The sequence below is a fragment of the Gorilla gorilla genome, chromosome 1 (assembly GCF_029281585.2).
Source record: "Gorilla gorilla gorilla isolate KB3781 chromosome 1, NHGRI_mGorGor1-v2.1_pri, whole genome shotgun sequence".
Classification (NCBI taxonomy): domain Eukaryota; kingdom Metazoa; phylum Chordata; class Mammalia; order Primates; family Hominidae; genus Gorilla; species Gorilla gorilla.
Genome location: NC_073224.2, coordinates 98,938,943 through 98,956,812, shown reverse-complemented (window position 1 = coordinate 98,956,812; position 17,870 = coordinate 98,938,943). Strand labels below are relative to the sequence as shown.

The 17,870-nt window shown below is 39.5% G+C and overlaps 1 protein-coding gene across 1 annotated transcript; it reads left to right on the top strand.

Annotated features, from left to right (window-relative positions):
• The first annotated feature begins 305 nt into the window (after nt 1-305).
• On the top strand, nt 306-569 carry LOC101136050 (small ribosomal subunit protein bS21m-like). The gene has a single exon (XM_055362950.1). It carries the CDS (start codon nt 306-308, stop codon nt 567-569), a length of 264 nt encoding a protein of 87 aa, XP_055218925.1.
• The last annotated feature ends 17,301 nt before the right edge of the window (nt 570-17,870 follow it).

The window sequence follows — 17,870 nt, the reverse complement described above, 5'->3', positions numbered from 1 at the left end:
GTTCCAAGTCTTTGCTATTGTGAATAGTGCTGCAATAAACACACGTGTGCATGTGTCTTTATAGCAGCATGACTTATAATCCTTTGGGTATATACCCAGTAATGGGATGGCTGGGTCAGATGGTATCTCTAGTTGTAGATCCTTGCAAATCGCCACACTGTCTTCCACAATGGTTGAACTGGTTTACAGTCCCGCCAACAGGCAAACACACATATTGCTAAAGCAACTTTAAATCCTCCATAGGCAGGGTTGACTAGGTACTGAGCGTGCCAGGCTCTGCAGAGTGGAGACTTAAATCCAAGGTCATGGCAAAACATCTGAAATTCACCGCCAGGACTGAGATGGTACAGGAAGGAAACGTGGAAGGTGCATACAGGACCCTAAACCGAATCCTCACTGTGGATGGGCTCCTTGAGGACATTAAACGTCCATGGTATAATGAAAAGCCATGCCGCCAGCGACAGAGGAAAAGCTATAAAAGGTGCTGGCAGATCTATAACATGGAAATGGTTCGCAAGATCAACTTCTTGATGCAAAAGAATTGGGTAGATCCGTGGCAGGGCTGCTGAGGCCTGTGGATGGGACACCCAGTATGAAACCCTCATCCAACTTTGTCTCCATCTCTTTTCTTTCTACAATCCCATTTCCTATTACCGTTCTCTACAATAAACTCAATCACATGTTTGCAAGAAGGCCTCCACATATAGAAACAATCCCGTTAGTCAGCAGTGAACCCTCTCTTATTAAGTGAAAGAAGAAACTGAGTCTGAAAGTAGTCTAGGAGTAGAATGGTGTTTGCTGGGGCTGGAGGAGGGGGCAATGAGGAGTTATTGTTTAATGGGCACAGAGTTTCAGTTTGGGAAGATGAAAAAGTTCAGAAGATGATGGCTGGGCATGGTGGCTCATGCCTGTAATCTCAGCACTTTGGGAGACTAAGGCTGGCGGACCACTTGAGGCCAGGAGTTCGAGAGACCAGCCTGGCCAACATGATGAAACCTTGTCTCTACTAAAAATACAAAAAAAAAAAAAAAAAATTAGCCAGGCATGGTGGCAGGCGCCTGTAGTCCCAGCCACTTTGGAGGCTGAAGCAGGAGAATCACTTGAACCTGGGAGGCAGAGGTTGCAGTGAGCCAAGGCCACGCCACTGCACTCTAGCTCAGGTGACAGAGTGAGACTCCATCAAAAACAAAAACAAAAACAGGAGATGGATGATGGATGGTGATCATGGTTGCACAAAAAGGTGAATGTGCTTAATGCCACTGAACTGTATACTTAAATGGTTAAGATGGTAAATTTTGTTTTACTACAATGAAAAATTTGTTGAAAGTAAAAAAAAAAAAATCCTCCATAGCTGATAGGACGGTGTAAATTCATTTCTGAAAAGTTGGCTCTGCCTCTCATAATAAGTTCAAGGATCCATTTTAGTAGAATGCCCTCTGCTGTTACAGATAAAGCTTATTTTTTTCTTTGAAAGATAAAGCTCAGCTGCTGACCCACCCAGGTGAGGGCTTCTGCTGGTTATTACTTTGCCCCTGTTCCTAGGTGATCCATGTAGGGTCATCCTGGTTGTACGCTGCACAACTCCAGCAGAGGCAGTCAGTCCCATTGAGCACAATGTGAATGGTACCTACCCCAACTTCCCTAGGAGGTGTACATGGCACAAACTGCACAGCAGAATATGGTGTTCTGAGGCTACCCCTATTGTGAATGAGGACAAAGAAGAACGTGAGTCAGGCCTAGTCACTACCTAAGTCTTCCGTGTGCACTTCCTCCTGCTTGAGTCCCAATCTTTTGCAAGGCCTGGAGTCCTAGCTCTACCACTTGGACATGATTGTTTTCCGGTATTACTGTCTTCTTGGGATCAGCCTGCTTTCACAGGCCTGTCAAACTATCCAGGGTCTTGCTATGGATAGGATTTCAGGAATGTTTCTTCTGGGGAGTAGTCTGAATGGGTCATGGCCAATGACTCAGGTAAGGGGGCAGTGTTTCAAGAATTCATTCAGCATTAATTCAGCACCTGTTAGGTGCCTTCGACTATGCTAAGATGTAGCAATTATATGGAGAATGTGATGAGATACGGCACTGGAGAAAGTTCCCACGGTAATCTGACAGGGACTTTAATAGAGTAGATAGATCAGATAAAGGGTAGAAATTTATGCCAAGCTTTGCTTAGGTACACTGAAACTGAAGAGCTGGTGGGACATCCCTTCAGATGCTGATTTTGTATAGAGTTTTAAGAGTTTCTTCGCTAAGAAGTTAACCTGTGCCCACTGCTGGGATTCAGCTAACTGGTATTTCCAGCGGAGTGATGAGACAGAAGTCTATTTACACACTTTATTCCTCCTTATGATCTAAATACATGTTGTTCTCTCTGTTGTATCATTCTTCTTCATTTTACCTTCACAGAACTAATTAGTCCATGTAAAAAGAAGACAAAAAATCACTAAGGATGTAGAAAATGAACAGTACTATCAATTAACTTTACTTAATATTTATATAACACTACATTCAGCAAATGTAGAATGTATATTTCAAGTGGATACAGAATATATTCAAGACACATTCATTTTATGGTCCGTTAATTAAGTATCAAAGGATTTTAACCAAATTTCCTGCAAAGGAGATTTGTAGGAAACCTCCGCCTCCCAAGTTCAAGCAATTCTCCCTGCCTCTCAGGCTCCCAAGTAGCTGGGATTACAGGGGCCTGCCACAACACCTGGCTAATTTTGTATTTATTTATTTATTTAGACAGACTCTCGCTCTGTCGCCCAGGCTGGAGTGCAGTGGCGCGATCTCGGCTCACTACAAGCTCCGCCTCCCGGGTTCACGCCATTCTCCTGCCTCAGCCTCCCAAGTAGCTGGGACTACAGGCGCCCACAACCACGCCCGGCTAATTTTTTGTTTTTTGTTTGTTTGTTTGTTTGTTTGTTAGACGGAGTCTCGCTCTCTCTCCCAGTCTGGAGTGCAGTGGCATGATCTCTGCTCACTGCAAGCTCTGCCTTCTGGGTTCATGCAATTCTCCTGCCTCAGCCTCCCGAGTAGCTGGGAGTACAGGGGCCCACCACCACACCCGGCTAATTTTTTGTATTTTTAGTAGAGACAGGGTTTCACCATGTTAGCCAGGATGGTCTCCATCTCCTGACCTCGTGATCCACCCGCCTCGGCCTCCCAATGTGCTGGGATTACAGGTGTGAGCCACTGCACCCAGCCAATTTTTTTGTGTTTTTAGTAGAGATGGGGTTTCACCATGTTGGCCAGGCTGGTCTTGAACTCCTGACCTCAGGTGATCCGCCCACCTCAGCCTCCCAAAGTGCTAGGAATACTGGCGTGAGCCACCTCACCAGGCCCACAGTTCTTAATAATGCATGGATCAAAGAAAAAAACCCAAGGTGAATTAGAAATTAAAAACGTGTCAAAAATTTGTGGAAAGCCACTAAAATGGTACTAAAAGGAAATTTCACAGTTTTAAATATGTATAAACAGAAAAGATTGCTAGAATGTATTATCTAAAATTCTACCTTAATGTAGTAAAAATTCAAGTAAACCCAAAATAATAGAAGAACGGTAACAATAAAGATAAGAGTTGGTATCAATTAAATAGAGCAAAACAACAATAGAAAATAATAGTAAATCTAAAATTGTTTGTAAAGATAACTAAAATTAATAAGTCTCCAGCAAAATCAAAAAAGAAAATATTCACAAATTACTAATGCACTATCATACTAATGTAAGAATGCCCAGAGCTATGGATGTAAAAAAGGATAATAAGGAATCATTGTGAACAACTTTATGTCAACAAATTCCATAACCTAGATGAAATAGGAAAGGTCTTCATTGTCCACAGCCACACTCTGTGTGGCCAGTGTCCACCTGCTGCTTCTTTCTTTTGGGCAGCATTTTTGTGGCTTCTTCAGAGATTTCCCCACCGGGATCTTTCACTTGCGATTCCCTGACATTGATGAAGCCTGCTATAGCCAGCTTACTTAGAACATTCCCCTTATCCCTTGACTGCCAGCGGACTTCCCCTCAACATGCCCTCTGCTGAAGTCACCTCATCCTGCATCCTTGTGGACAAGGTCACTTTCAAGATGATCCAGTCTGGTTCACAGTGAACCATAGGAAACACACGCCTTTCCTGCCAAACTCTGAGTGAGAAGGTTATTCCTGATGCAGTTTCATCTTTGCATTCTGTTATTACAGGGGGGTTCATCCAGTTACTCACATTTACACCCTTTCAAATGTAAGTCAGATACCAGTACCGGGGCCTTCCCAACTCCAAAAAGAATGCAGTCAGCTTTGTAAGAGATTTTCTGTAACCTCCATCATTTTGTTTGAGAGAAGAGGGTGGAAGATGACGTAACATATACAAAACTCTCTTAAAAGTAATTCCTTACTACCAATCTATTCTTAGAAAATTCTTGTCCTCTTAAAAATCTAGAGGCTTATATGGCAAAAAGCAGTTTTCCAATCTCTTAGCATTTCCGACACAAATGGTCTATGATGTATTTTCTTGCACATTTGGTCTGGTACTTATTTTTCTAGGTGTGCCAAAACCTCAATACTGCACAGAATAAAAATCACAACTAAAATTTTATGAGAGCAATATATATTTTATTAATTATAAGGAAAATATAGGAGAGTATTACACCACCTCCACCCACAACAAATGCCAAAATAAATACTCATTGAACATTTTGGTTCTCCCTAATGTTCTCCTCCACAATGTGATCTAAAACAAGCATTGACCCTAAGCTTGACAAACAGATGATAGATAGGTAGGTAGGTAGGTAGATGATACATAGATAGATAGATAGATAGATAGATAGATAGATAGATAGATAGAAGATAGATATTGTGGTAGATAATTTTTCATCAGCTTTAATTGCCACTCATGATAGATTGCAGAAATAAAAACAAATCTATTCCTTCATCATGTGCAACATCTTTGCAGCTTCTCCCTTCAAAAGATGGAATTTTTCTTCACCCCTAGAATCTGGGCTGCCTTAATAACTTGCTTTGGCCAATAGGATGGTAGCGGACATGTTGCAAACAGAGCTTTGAAAAGCATTTTCCCATTTAGGGCTTGCCTTCTTGCTGCTCTGGGAAGCTCTGCTGTGAGGTGAACAAGCCCAAGCTAGCTACTGAATGATGAGAGACATGTTGCCCACCACCTGTCCCTGTCACCCCCAGCAGAGGTACCTAACTGTCCTACGGCTGACCACAGACCCATGAGTGAGTCCAGCTGAGAACAGAACTGTCCAACTGAGCCCAGTTCAGATTGCTGACCTATAGAGTTATGAGCTAAACAAACAGCAGTTGCTGTTACTTGCTAAATTTTAAAGTAGTTGGCCACATAACAATAGATAACCGATATGCCAGTTTTACATACCCTTAATAAACGCTCTGTTTTCAAGTATGTTGAGGAAAGATGAATTATTTATTTACACTAAAGATTACAAGGGTACAAGGGGGCTATAAACAAATTATTTTCCTCTCATTATACCTACACTATAGCATTACTAAGTTCTGCCTCTCTCTAAGGATTCTTTATCCTGACAGAAGAATCATGGTTCATTCATGAGTATCCTGTCGCTCTCTTTCCATACAGCCTAGCACAGTGATTGATATACAGTTGATAATCAACAAATATATGTTGACTAAATTAATGGTGTTTGAATAAAAATAAAAAGAGACTTATTCTAAGTACTGAGAAAATTAAGAATGAAAAGAGATAGAGCATATTCTTTGTCTTTTTCATCTTAAAGCTTAAATTTTCTTTCTACATTTATTTTTTCATGTATATAAAAAACACTAGGATCTCCTCCACATATTTTCAGCCTACAATTCATATTATTTCATATCTTTATTCCTCATTTCAAAAAGTGGTGGCATGCCCTGAAAAAGGTGGAGAAAGTCCTGATACAGGAAAGTGACAACTCCAGCCCAAACTATATGGAATAATAATAGTGTAGGTACACAGAAAATGACCTGAAAAATCTGGAAGAAGTGGACTTCAGATAGGACTAGAACAGAAAGTATTCTCTTTGTTAATGTGAGTAAGGAAAATCACCATTTTCTTAGCAAAGAAAGACCGGAATTAAGCATCAGAAGCTGCTGTATCATATCCTTAGTTGCTACATAAAAGACATATTTGAATTACTTTATATACATTTCATTACAGAGCATAGATTTAACCACTTGTAATCAATTCTTTCATTGGAGGGGCATAATATTGACATAAGTCCCGACAACACCTCTGACACATCTCAATCCTGCAAAAGAGCCCTATTTGCTTTTTTCTTTCCTCTCATGAGCCCCTGTACTAAACAGTTTATTCTGGAGTAACCAGAACAGGAGCTTTTTAACACGAGAATGACTATCTTAAATAAGGTCTACATTGAGATTAAGGCCAGTCAAAGAACCCACTTGGGGTACAGCAGGGGCTTAGGCAATCAAGATTAATAAATAACCTGAATACACCATGACACAGTGGGTGTATTCAGGAATTTGAGGGGGGTTTGACATTGGAAAATATGTTAATATAATGTACTGTATTAATAGGTTCAAGAAGATAAATATAATTGCCTCCATAAATGCTGAAAAAGTCTGATGAAACCCAACAGCCATTCCTCATAAAAGTCTCTTAAGAAAACAGGAATTTATAGATGCTTCCTTAACATGTTACAAGTATATTTATCTAAAATCTAAAAGCAGAATCTTATTTAATGAGGAAATATTAAAAGTAGTTCCACTAAAGTCATAAAAAAAGCAAGACTTCTCACTATTTGCCATTGTTCTGGAGGCATTATTTAAAGTAGTTTAAATAGAGAAAACAGTTAGATATACAAGACATAAACAAGAAAAAAAGGCTATTGATATCTACAGATAACATTATAGTACATCTGGAAAACATTAAGAATAAATGGTAAAGATAACACAATAAAATAATTTAAGAAAGTAACAAGATATAAAATTAACCTGCAAAATTAATAAAATTTATATATCCGTATAATGGCACATATTGTTGGAATTATGTTTTTAAAAACATAAAATGAAAAAAATTTAAACAGCAATAAAAACACATAACACTTAGAAATAAACTTAACATGTGTACACCAAAAGTATCTGAGACAGGTCTCAATCAATTTAGAAGTTTATTTTGCCAAGGTTAAGGACATACTCACAACACAGCCTCAGGAAGTCCTGAGAACATGTGCCCAAGGCAGTCAGACTATAGTTTGGTTTTATATATTTTAGGGAGACATAAGACATCAATCAGTACAACAGTCCCCAACCTTTTTGGTGCCAGAGACTAGATTCATGAAAGACAATTTTTCCATGGACCAGAGGGGTTGTGGGGATAGTTTGGGGATGATTTAAGTGCATTATATTTGTTGTGCACTTTATTTCTCTTATTATTGCATTGTAATATATAGTGAAATCGTTATACAGCTCACCATAATATAGAATCAGTGGGAGCCCTGAGCTTGTTTTCCTGCAACTAGATGGTCCCATATGGGGGTGATAGGAGACAGTGACAGATCATCAGGCATTAGATTCTCATAAGGTGTATGCAACCTAGATCCCGCTTATGTGCAGTTCACAGTAGAGCTCAAGCTCCTATGAGAATCTATGGTCACTGCCGACCTGACAGGAGGCAGAGTTCAGGTGGTAATGCAAGTGATGCGGAGCAGCTATAAATACAGATGAAGCTTCACGTGCCTGCCTGCCATTCAACTCCTGCTGTGCAGCCCAGTTCCTAACAGGCCATGGAACAACTCTGGTTGGGGACCCCGGAATCAATACATATGAGATATACATTGGTTCAGTCCGGAAAGGCAGGACAACTCAAAGTTTCGGGGAGGGCTTCCAGAACATAGGTGGATTCAATTCTGATCGGCAATTGGTTGAAAGAGTTTATCTAAAGACCTAGAATCAATAGAAGGGAGTGTCTGGGTTAAGATAGCAGTTGTGGAGACCAAAGGCTTTTTTTATGCAGATGAAGCCTCCAGGTAACAGGCTTCAGAGAGAATCAATTGTAAATGTTTCCTCTCAGACTTGAAAAGGTGGCAGATTCTTAGTGAATTCTCTCCTGGATCAGGAAGAGGTTTCTCTACAGAATATAGATTTTCCCCACAAGAGACAGCTTGGCAGGTCCATTTAAAATATGTCAAAAAAATATATTTTGGGGTAAAATACTTTGATTTCTTTTAGGGACTATCATCTGTCATGTTGCTGTCTTATTGCTACAAAGAGTCTGCTTTGTCAGTCCTAAGGTCTCTGTTTAAATGTTAATGCTGGTTAGTTGTGCCTGAATTCCAAAGGCAGGAGGGTATAATGAGACACATCTGACCACCCATTTCCATCATGGTTTGTACTCATGTTTAGGGTTAACTTTGGAATGCCTTCGGCCAAGAGGAGGGCTCCATTTAGTTGGTAGGGGTGGGGGAGGGATTCAAATTTTATTTTTGATTTACACAAGAGATGCTCAAAACCTAAAATCACAAAAGTACACTTGAGCAAGTGGGAAGACATTCTTATTTTTGGTTAGGCATCATCAAGCTAGACAAATTCACACTAAAGTTCTTACGAGGGAGAAGAGAGGACTTGTGCTGGAATGGTAAATGGCAGTGGAGAGTGTTTAGGGAGTGCTGGAGGGGGAAAATCATCCTTTTTCGCTATTGCATTAAAGATTGGCTCAGGAAATCAGTGGAATACCTGTGGGATGAAAGTTTGATGAGAAGCAGGATACTTGTTTGGTCTTAAAGTGTCTCCTCACAAATTTCTTACTAGGTGCAAGTGGGGGAAAGTGTAACTACAGTGAGGAGAAAAAAGACAGCACCTTGACTACATAATGGAAACTGACATTGTCAGTGAGGGGCAGATGGACATCTTGAGCCTTGACTTGTGATACACTAAGGCAACAGCATCACGTATGTCATTTTCTTGCTGGGAATTCATGAGAAGCATCAGACAGATTCAAAATGAGAAACACTCTTTTCTTAAAAAAAAAAAAAGATTCAAAGGAACAATATACCAATTTTATATATATATATATACATATATACACCTGTGGAAATACTCCAGATTAAAGGAGACTAAGGAGACATAACAGTTAAATTACTGTAGACTGTATCCTCCACTGGATCCAGGAGGAAAAAAATGCTATAAAAACCATTATTGGGTCAATTAACAAAATTACAATACAGGTGATAGATTAGATAACTATTATCTCTTTATACCATTTCCAGCCTCTTTGCAAGAGGCAGCATTCTCCAATTGATAAAAGAGAAACTAGGACCTTGAAAAAAGAAAACATATTCCTCTGAACAGACAAGGTGGAGGAAACACATGTGGGTACACAGAGAGGATTGGCAGAACCTGAAGAAGAGAAATGGGCTGAATAGAACAGATGGTTCTCTCAATCACGTAGATTAAAAAATCATCTCCTTGATGAGGAAGGTTTGAAGTTGCACAGTACAATATTCCCAAGGCTAAGTAGAGAGCGCTCATGAGTAAACTGTGTATGTGTCTCCTTACAGAGCACTTATTTCACCATTAACATAACATCACCTCTTCAGGTAGCTCTGCTTTACTCTCTTCTTGTGAGCCCCATACTGACTCATTTATTTTGACATTAACAGAATAAGGTCTTTTAACACGGAAATTTATATCTTTCACAGGGCCTAGGTTTAGAATCAGCGATGTCCAGGGAATAAACTTTGAATCACAGAAGGGCTAATTAAGGCTAATAAGCAGCAGGAAGCAAGCTGGCCTCCCTACTTTGTGCTCCTCTGAGGTGTGACTCTGTAAGCTACTTGCTTTACTGTCACTTTTGATTTCCCATTTAAAAGAGGAACATGAATGTGGATTAAGCAAGGCTACTTAAATATTTAATAAAAGGTGGAAATGAAAACTAATCACCCTAGCAAAATAAAAAAAGCATAAATCTAATCAACAGAGCTACCAAAAAAGAGCCAAAATATGTTGTTCAAGGCCGCACAGCTAGTAAGCGACAGAGTGGGAATTAGAACTAGGTCTACCTGACTCCAAAACCCAAAACTCATGCTCTTAGCCTCTGCACTATAATGCTGCCTTTTTTTTTTTTTTTTTTTTTTTTTTTGAGACGGAGTCTCACTCTGTCACCCAGGCTGGAATGCAATCTTGGCTCACTACAACCTTCACCTCCCAGGTTCAAGTGATTCTCCTGCCTCAGCCTCCTGAGTAGCTGGGATTACAGGCACCCACCACTATGCCCAGCTAATTTTGTATTTTTAGTAGAGACAGGGTTTCACCATGTTAATCAGGCTGGTCTTGAACTCCTGACCTCAGGTGATCTGCCCGCCTCGGCCTCCCAGAGTGCTGGGATTACAGGTGTGAGCCATCATGCAAGGCCAATGCTGCTTTTTAAATATGGTTCCAGGAAAGTTCAGAAAAACATGGGTAGAAGTTCTACGGCAGAGCACACCAGGGACACAAGGACAACTAGGGACGGTTTTGCTGCCAGCAGGATGTGGGCAGCCAGTCCGGGTTCAGCCAGGGCACCCTGGACAGGCAGGCTTGCTGAGTTTCCTCCCTGTGGACTTCAGCCTTTGGGCTGCCATAACCTGTTCTCTGTCCTCTTGGATCCCTCATTGCAGATACCTAAAGAAAAGAAAGCCATTGTGATTCTGTCATGACCCTAAGGGAGGCCACAGTGCAGGTGTCCTGTCTGCCCTGCAGCATCCACAAGGGTCCAGACTGACAGGGTCAGTGCTGGAGTTTTAACTCCTAAGTCCTTAGAACCTCCTTCCTGTGAGTGATTGGAAATTTTCTGCACTAATCAACCCTGAGATTTTATGATTTTAAAAAAGTATTAATAATAATCAGCCATCAGTAATGGAATATCTATAAATAGGCAATGTAACTAAACATTTACAGTCATAGAGAGCTCATGGCATCTGGGTCAACTTATTCTATCCTCAGTTTTTCTTCTGATGAGTTGACAGAAAAATGTTTTCCTGTAATTTCCATATATAGGTAGAGATTTCTCTTCAGGAATTGCACAGAGCAAATTTAATGTAAGTGTCTAAAGACTGTGCTCATGCTCCCTGAACCCTAAGTCCTGAATCTGTTCCTTGTGTGACATAATATGGAGCTGCTTCTCCATCCTGGTCACTGTGAGGCATGGAGGTAGGTGAAAAAATGAGAACAACAGAAGAGAATCAAAGCTACTATCTACAAGTGTTTGCAGATGTGCACTGGAAAGAGCAACCAAACCCACAAGAATCTAGATCTATAGCTCATAGAAAGCATATAGCAGCCTAGGAGAGGCCTGGTCATTCTGATAACTACCTCAGAACATCAGGTTTTGCCTTATCTAGCCTAGAAAGCACACCCCCAGTGACTCTCACCGGTAGGCCCCACCCAGCTCCAAGGCCAATCAATCCTAAGCAAGACAAGTGCATATTAAGAGCCTCATCTTGGCCAAGAAGGAATGAAATGAATCTTCCTGGACTAATACTATGGTGGTGGGCCTCCTGAACCACCTGAAACCTATCAGCTCTCATGTCTTTGACGATGCAAACTCCATCTTGACAGAGTACTTATTTCCTGCCTTGTTCCTCCTGAAGACACTAGTGCCTCTAACTCCCAGCCCACACAAGACAATGTGAACATAATGGACAAGAAGTAGAACCAAAGTTGGCATTTCTGGAGAGTCTAAAGGCTCAGTGATGTTCTTTCACAGCTAATACCTTCATTCAAGCATTCATTGATTCAGTAACCATTTATTGCATGCCAAGCACTGGGATTACAAGGGGGAACAACTCGGATGGTTTCCTGCTTTCAGAGTCCACAGCCTAGTAATTGACATATGCAATCCATAGAAATTCAGGTGAAAGAAACTGTGCTTACAGGACTCTGGAAGTCCCCCACCACCTTTAGGTTACTGTATTTAGGCAATAACATAGCAACAACAACAAAAGAAAAGTTCATTGGGAGGAATAACATTAGCTCATCCCAAGTTTGGGCCAGGGGAGCTCCTGAGGACTGAAACTTTGGAAACTACTCAAAGAGACTCGGGGGCAGGGGCTTCACAATGATGCCAAACAAGAAAAATGGGGCTCATTTTTCATTAGAGTACACTGCAGGGCGTCTTCTAGCCTTTAGTGTGTGTCTTATATCAATGTTCTTCAGAAAACTGTCTACTTCCAGACAGATTTGGGCTCTTTCCCTAAACTCCCACACCATTTGTCTCAGCTGGCAGAGCCTCCTGTTACTAACTTCATCTCAATTCCCTGAACCCCTTGGCTTCTGAAACTTCCATCTTCCCTCTCTTCCTGTCCTCTGTCTTAGACCTCATCATTGCCCAAAAATGCTTCTCCTCTGAAATATGAAATGCCACCAGCCAAACCTCTGAAGATAGCTTCTCATTTCTTGAGCTTTCTAACACTTTCTTTTTTCCAGCCCTTTCTCCTTGAGGTCCCCTATCCCCTAACTTGTTTCTATTTCCATTTTTTTTATCTGACCATTTCCTGATCTTCTCTAATCCTGATCCATGGTAAACAACTTGAGATGGTCTCTCAACCACAGCCTAACTTGTCAGGTATTTGATTATGGAACAACCTGTCTTTTAACCCTCTTTACCTCAGCACATCCTCAAGAAAGCAATAAAGGGAACGTCTCCATCTGTACTTTGTTACTGTCAGTGCAAACCCTGATGGAATCAAAACCTGCACTTACTCTTCATTCCTAGCCTTAAATTGAAGCCAAATGTTTCATAAACACTCAAATCTCAAGATATCAATCCTAAACCAAAGGTATTCTAGACCTACACCCAGTTATGACTCTAATGCCAAAACTCCCATAAATGTTGTCAGAAACACAAAAGTGAATTCATTTTAATACTATATCTACTTAATCCAAAATCACATGGAAAAACTTTCTAATCACCCAAGTACTTGATATCTCCTAGAATATATTTTAATGCCAACCCAAATGCTAATCTTAGTTACCATGCAACATATTGACTTTGAATATATTTGAATAATATTTGAATAATAATTCAAAGTTATTTCTAGATAATTTCTGTTCAGTTAGATTTGTAATCAGGTGTGCTGGATAAAAATATACAAAAAACATAAACTAAAGTGTATAATAATTATAACTTTTCTATGATGTGTATAATTAAATTTAGTTTCTATCTCTAATCTCCATTCTGCCTACTGCCAAATAAGTAAATAGATATTAATCTTGCCGACTCAGGTTAATTTCAATTATGTCAGGGTTTTCTCACTCAGCCCGATATTTCCCTCTCCCACTTTTCTCTGAAAATGACTCTAGAATAAGGGGCATGCATGCAGTGCAGAAAGGCACATGTTGGGGATCAGGTCCTTAGGAATCACTTTCTACCCATGTGGGCAACTGGAGCATGTCTTTTGGCCTTCAGTCTAGATCATTTCTCCAGGTTGATATCTGTTAAGATGTCCATATCCTTGCAGGTCATTCCATGCAATTTGCTTCCTTGTCCCAAATATGGCCCCCAGAGGAGATTTTGTGGGGCTCCTTCAGGCTCACTAAATATAAATTCCTTAGGGACAGAGATGCTGCCTAAGTTGTACACCATTGTTCTCCCAGTTTGTAGCATAATACCTAGAATATAATACATACTCAGTAAATGTTTGCTGATTGATAGACTCTTTGTTCCTTGGTTCCCCCACATAGCAATCTCTAACCTGTTTCTAAGTCCTGGCAGAATACAGGATTTCTTGTTGTCCAGAGCTCTGTATATAAAGCAGGTATGAATTTGCAATTTCCACAACTTATATGAAGGTTGAGTGGAATCTGACACCCACAGCTCATTGAATTTCTTAAAACAGAGGTCGGGTATCACATGTCATGACACTACTGGATAATAATAAATTAGGTTCTGCTTTCTCATCAACATCCATTTTGACAGGGTAGCACTTTCAAAAATACCAAAATTCAACCTCCAAAAGTTTTGGACTGTAACACAGACTTTTATAGACTATCTCTCGAGGAGACAGAAAGTTCAGGGAGTGATATGATGGATATTATAATACATGGCATATTAAAACACTTTTTAAAAGTATCCTTTAGAAATATCTCTTGTCAAATGTAGTCATCATTGCATCAGCTCACCCTAAATCTCTTATTTTTCCCAAATTTTCAGCTTCCTTTTCTCACTCTAGACCTCCTATCCCAATTTCCTTACTCTCTTGCCCCTCCTCTCACCACCCAGAGCCTTCTTTTACATTTTGTCTTTGGGTTCCTTCAAGTTCCCTCTCTTCATTAGAAAGAACCTAAAAGCTGTGACTTCAAATGAAGGAGCTGACATTCAATAAAATAAAATATGCTGCATTCAATAATATGCTAAGTAAATATCTATTAGAGTTGTGCTCCTGCCAGCTAAAATATAAAGAGAATTTGAAAAGCAATTAATTATTAGAACCCAGTCTAGTGGCAAAGAGGCCTGGTGGGAGATGGGTGAGGGGTGCTCATAGCCTCAAATCAGACTTGAAATGTTAAGATGCCCTTCAAATCCAAGGACACTGAGCTGCAAGTCCATTCCATTTATAGGACATGGATTTGAAGTCTCTACTGGCACAGAAACTATAAAACAAAACACAACTTATTTTTTTACAGTTTTGCAAAAAACAATCCCAGAAGTCTTGCTCTAGATCTCATGCCTCAACCCAAAGTTCAGGTCTCTATGAAGCGTCAGTGCACTGACACTGTAAAGTCAAGGTGCCCAGCTGGTTATGACAGAGACTTCTAGCTGCACACCAATTTCAACCCCCCCCCCCCCCTTCTTATCTGGTAAATGCAGAGGATGGCCATGCGACCAGATGAACATCCAGATTTCCCATCCACCTCTTTGTGGATGGGGTAGCCACATGACTGCATTATGCGCAATGATATGTAGGTTGAAGTTGTTGGGTGGTACTTCTGGAAAAGCTTTTGTGAACCTCTTTGAAACAATTCAGTCTTTGCAGGAATAGCTATCTTTTAGGTGAAAGAAAAACAAGCTCCTAACATATTTAAGCCATCATCATTCAGGTTTTTGTAACTAGCAATTAAGCAAATTCCTAATATTTAGTAACTCAAAATTACATCGAGATGCTAAAATTGTTTTTTTAATGATTAAGGGGGCTTAGTTCAATGAAGATGAAAATAAGAATTGAGATGATGAAGTAAACACATATTAATATTTTTCTACTTATTGAAAAGTGACCTTTGGATATTTAGTGTTTTGAATATTTATAATATTTAAGATAATGTGGAATATTATAGTATCTAATAAATTAGTCTTGAGATTCCAATTTTTAAAATGTGTAACAAATAAGTTATTTAGAATTGTGGGGGGAGTTGAGAGGAAAAACAATCAACATTTACTTAAGCTCTAATATGTTTTGCACGTTTCCGTAAAAGTTTTCTAATTAAGAAGGAATTTTCATTGTATCCTAGAAAAACAGTTCTAAATACTCTAAATTATCAGCATACTTTCTTGGAGAGAGTATATTTTCATAATACTCCATGGCTTCAATATGATAATCTTAAATCGATGACTTATTTTTTATGTTTCTCTTCCTTTTGGTTCTCCTTTTCCTCTTCATTTAATAATTTATACAAGCTCTCATTTTTCTGTTTAGTATAACAAAGAATAGAATAACCAAATTCAGTAAGCGCAAAAACCTTATCTCAGTGTTTAGAAAAATGCACAGTGGTATGCACAGCAAACAACTTGCCAAATGCATTAAACATTGAAGAGCAAAGGACCCTTAAGAGAAACAAGTATCATAACTAAGAGTGTCAGAACTCCAAGCCTCTGATAGGAAACTTCTTTGGTTAAAAACACGGCAAGCATTATTAGTAGCAGCATGTAATTATACCAGCCCACCTTGATGATGCTCTATCTATCTCCTAACCACTTATTTAGAGAAATCACAGCACACCTGTCTATTTTCATGACCTGGCCTCATAAGTGACCAATTAAATAAACCATACCACTGGATGGTTGAGATAAAAATTGTTCAATAGAATTGTGCTTTGAAGTTAAAATTTATAAGAGAAATGTACTCAGTTTGTAAACATAATTGAGAATTTAATAGTCACCCTATTTATAAGTGCAAGTTATTTGATTTGTGATTACTTAAGTACATGAGAAGATTTGTTAGACAATTTGCTGGAAAAGGAAATCAAATACAGTGCATTAAATTTAAAAATGCCATTTATTGCAGCACTATTCATAATAGCAAAGACTTGGAACCAACCCAAATGTCCATCAGTGATAGGCTGGATAAAGAAAATGCAGCACATATACACCATGGAATACTATGCAGCCATAAAAAAGGATGAGTTCATGTCCTTTGCAGGGACATGGATGAAGCTGGAAACCATCATTTTCAGCAAACTATTACAAGGACAGAAAACCAAACACTGCATATTCTCACTCATAAGTGGGAGTTGAACAATGAGAACACATGGACACAGGGAGGGGAACATCACACACTGGGGCCTGTTGCGGGGGAGGGGGGGCTGGGAGAGGGATAGCATTAGGAGAAATACCTAATGTAAATGATGAGTTGATGGGTGCAGCAAACCAACATGGCACATGTATACCAATGTTACAAACCTGCACATGGTGCACATGTACCCTAGAGCTTAAAGTATAATAATAAAAATAAAATAAAAATAAAAATAAAAAATAATAAAAATAAAAATGCAGTTGAAAATGTCTAGGAAATTTAATTAAGTTATTTAAAAATTCCCTTTTCAAAATATTTGTTAAATTTTCATTCTTGTAAACTTATATTTGGAAGTATTGTTTTAAACTGTAAGCATCTGAAAAGTCTTGTGTGTGCCTCCAAGCCACCCTCAAATACACTCCAAACCTCACATTGATACTCTCCGTCGGTTATATGAATCAGCCCAACTGAGCAGTACAAACAAGGAATTTTCCACAAAAGACAAGGATAGAGGAAATACAGAATATAAAATACTTTTGCTTTTGTCCCTGCCAACTTTTTATCCAGGGAAATTATTGTAATCTTTTCAAAGAGGTTTTTGAAGTTTAATTGGGTCACTTTGGACCCCTGCAACTTCAAAGTTTATGCTCATCCTTGATATCTTGATATTATTTTGTTCTTACTGGTTTGCCTGGCTCCTCCCTGCCGCCCTTTGGAGTGATTTTACCTGGCTCAGCCTACAAATGTTTGCCAGAATTCTTTTTAGAACTTTAGATTTTGGAAATTTGTAACAGTCCTGATGGCAAATACATCAACAGATCTATCTGGCTGCTATCGTAGGAACATCTGCCTATATCATGCCTCTTGATAAGTGAGGATGGCATGTTCACAGAGCTTCTTTCTTAACGAGTGCCACCAGATGTCACTCTTCTCCAAAACTAAGATCAGTGCCTAGGGTATCCTTGCCTTCTCAAATCCTGTGAAGTCCTGGATTTGTGATCAAGTCTGTGCCATCCATGGGGAACAGTGTCGGCATCAACTGGACCTTTCAGGATCTCATTTAATCTCCAGTAATGTACCTCCCAGATTGATCAACCTGTAGTCTTCTGGAGTGTGCTCATAACTTTGTGTCTTTCTCTACCACCACTACTAGAACCCCCATGAGTTTTTCTCATTTATGGTAGCATATGACCTCTAATTGTGGTTCCAAAATTTGTTTAATGGCATGCCTCACAACAGTCATTCAGTCCCTACAAGGCCCTGTCTTAGGTGCTAGTATAGGGCAGGAGGCTACCTAGAGATTTTCTCCTTCTAGGAAAGACTCTAATTTATTGGGAAATTGGATATTCATGGAAGTTGTGGTTTGTTTTTTTTTAAAAAAAAGAAAAGAGAGAGGGAGAG

Excerpts from the sequence above, each read along its gene's own strand:
- LOC101136050 (XM_055362950.1), top strand. The coding sequence starts at position 306 with ATGGCAAAACATCTGAAATTCACCGCCAGGACTGAGATGGTACAGGAA.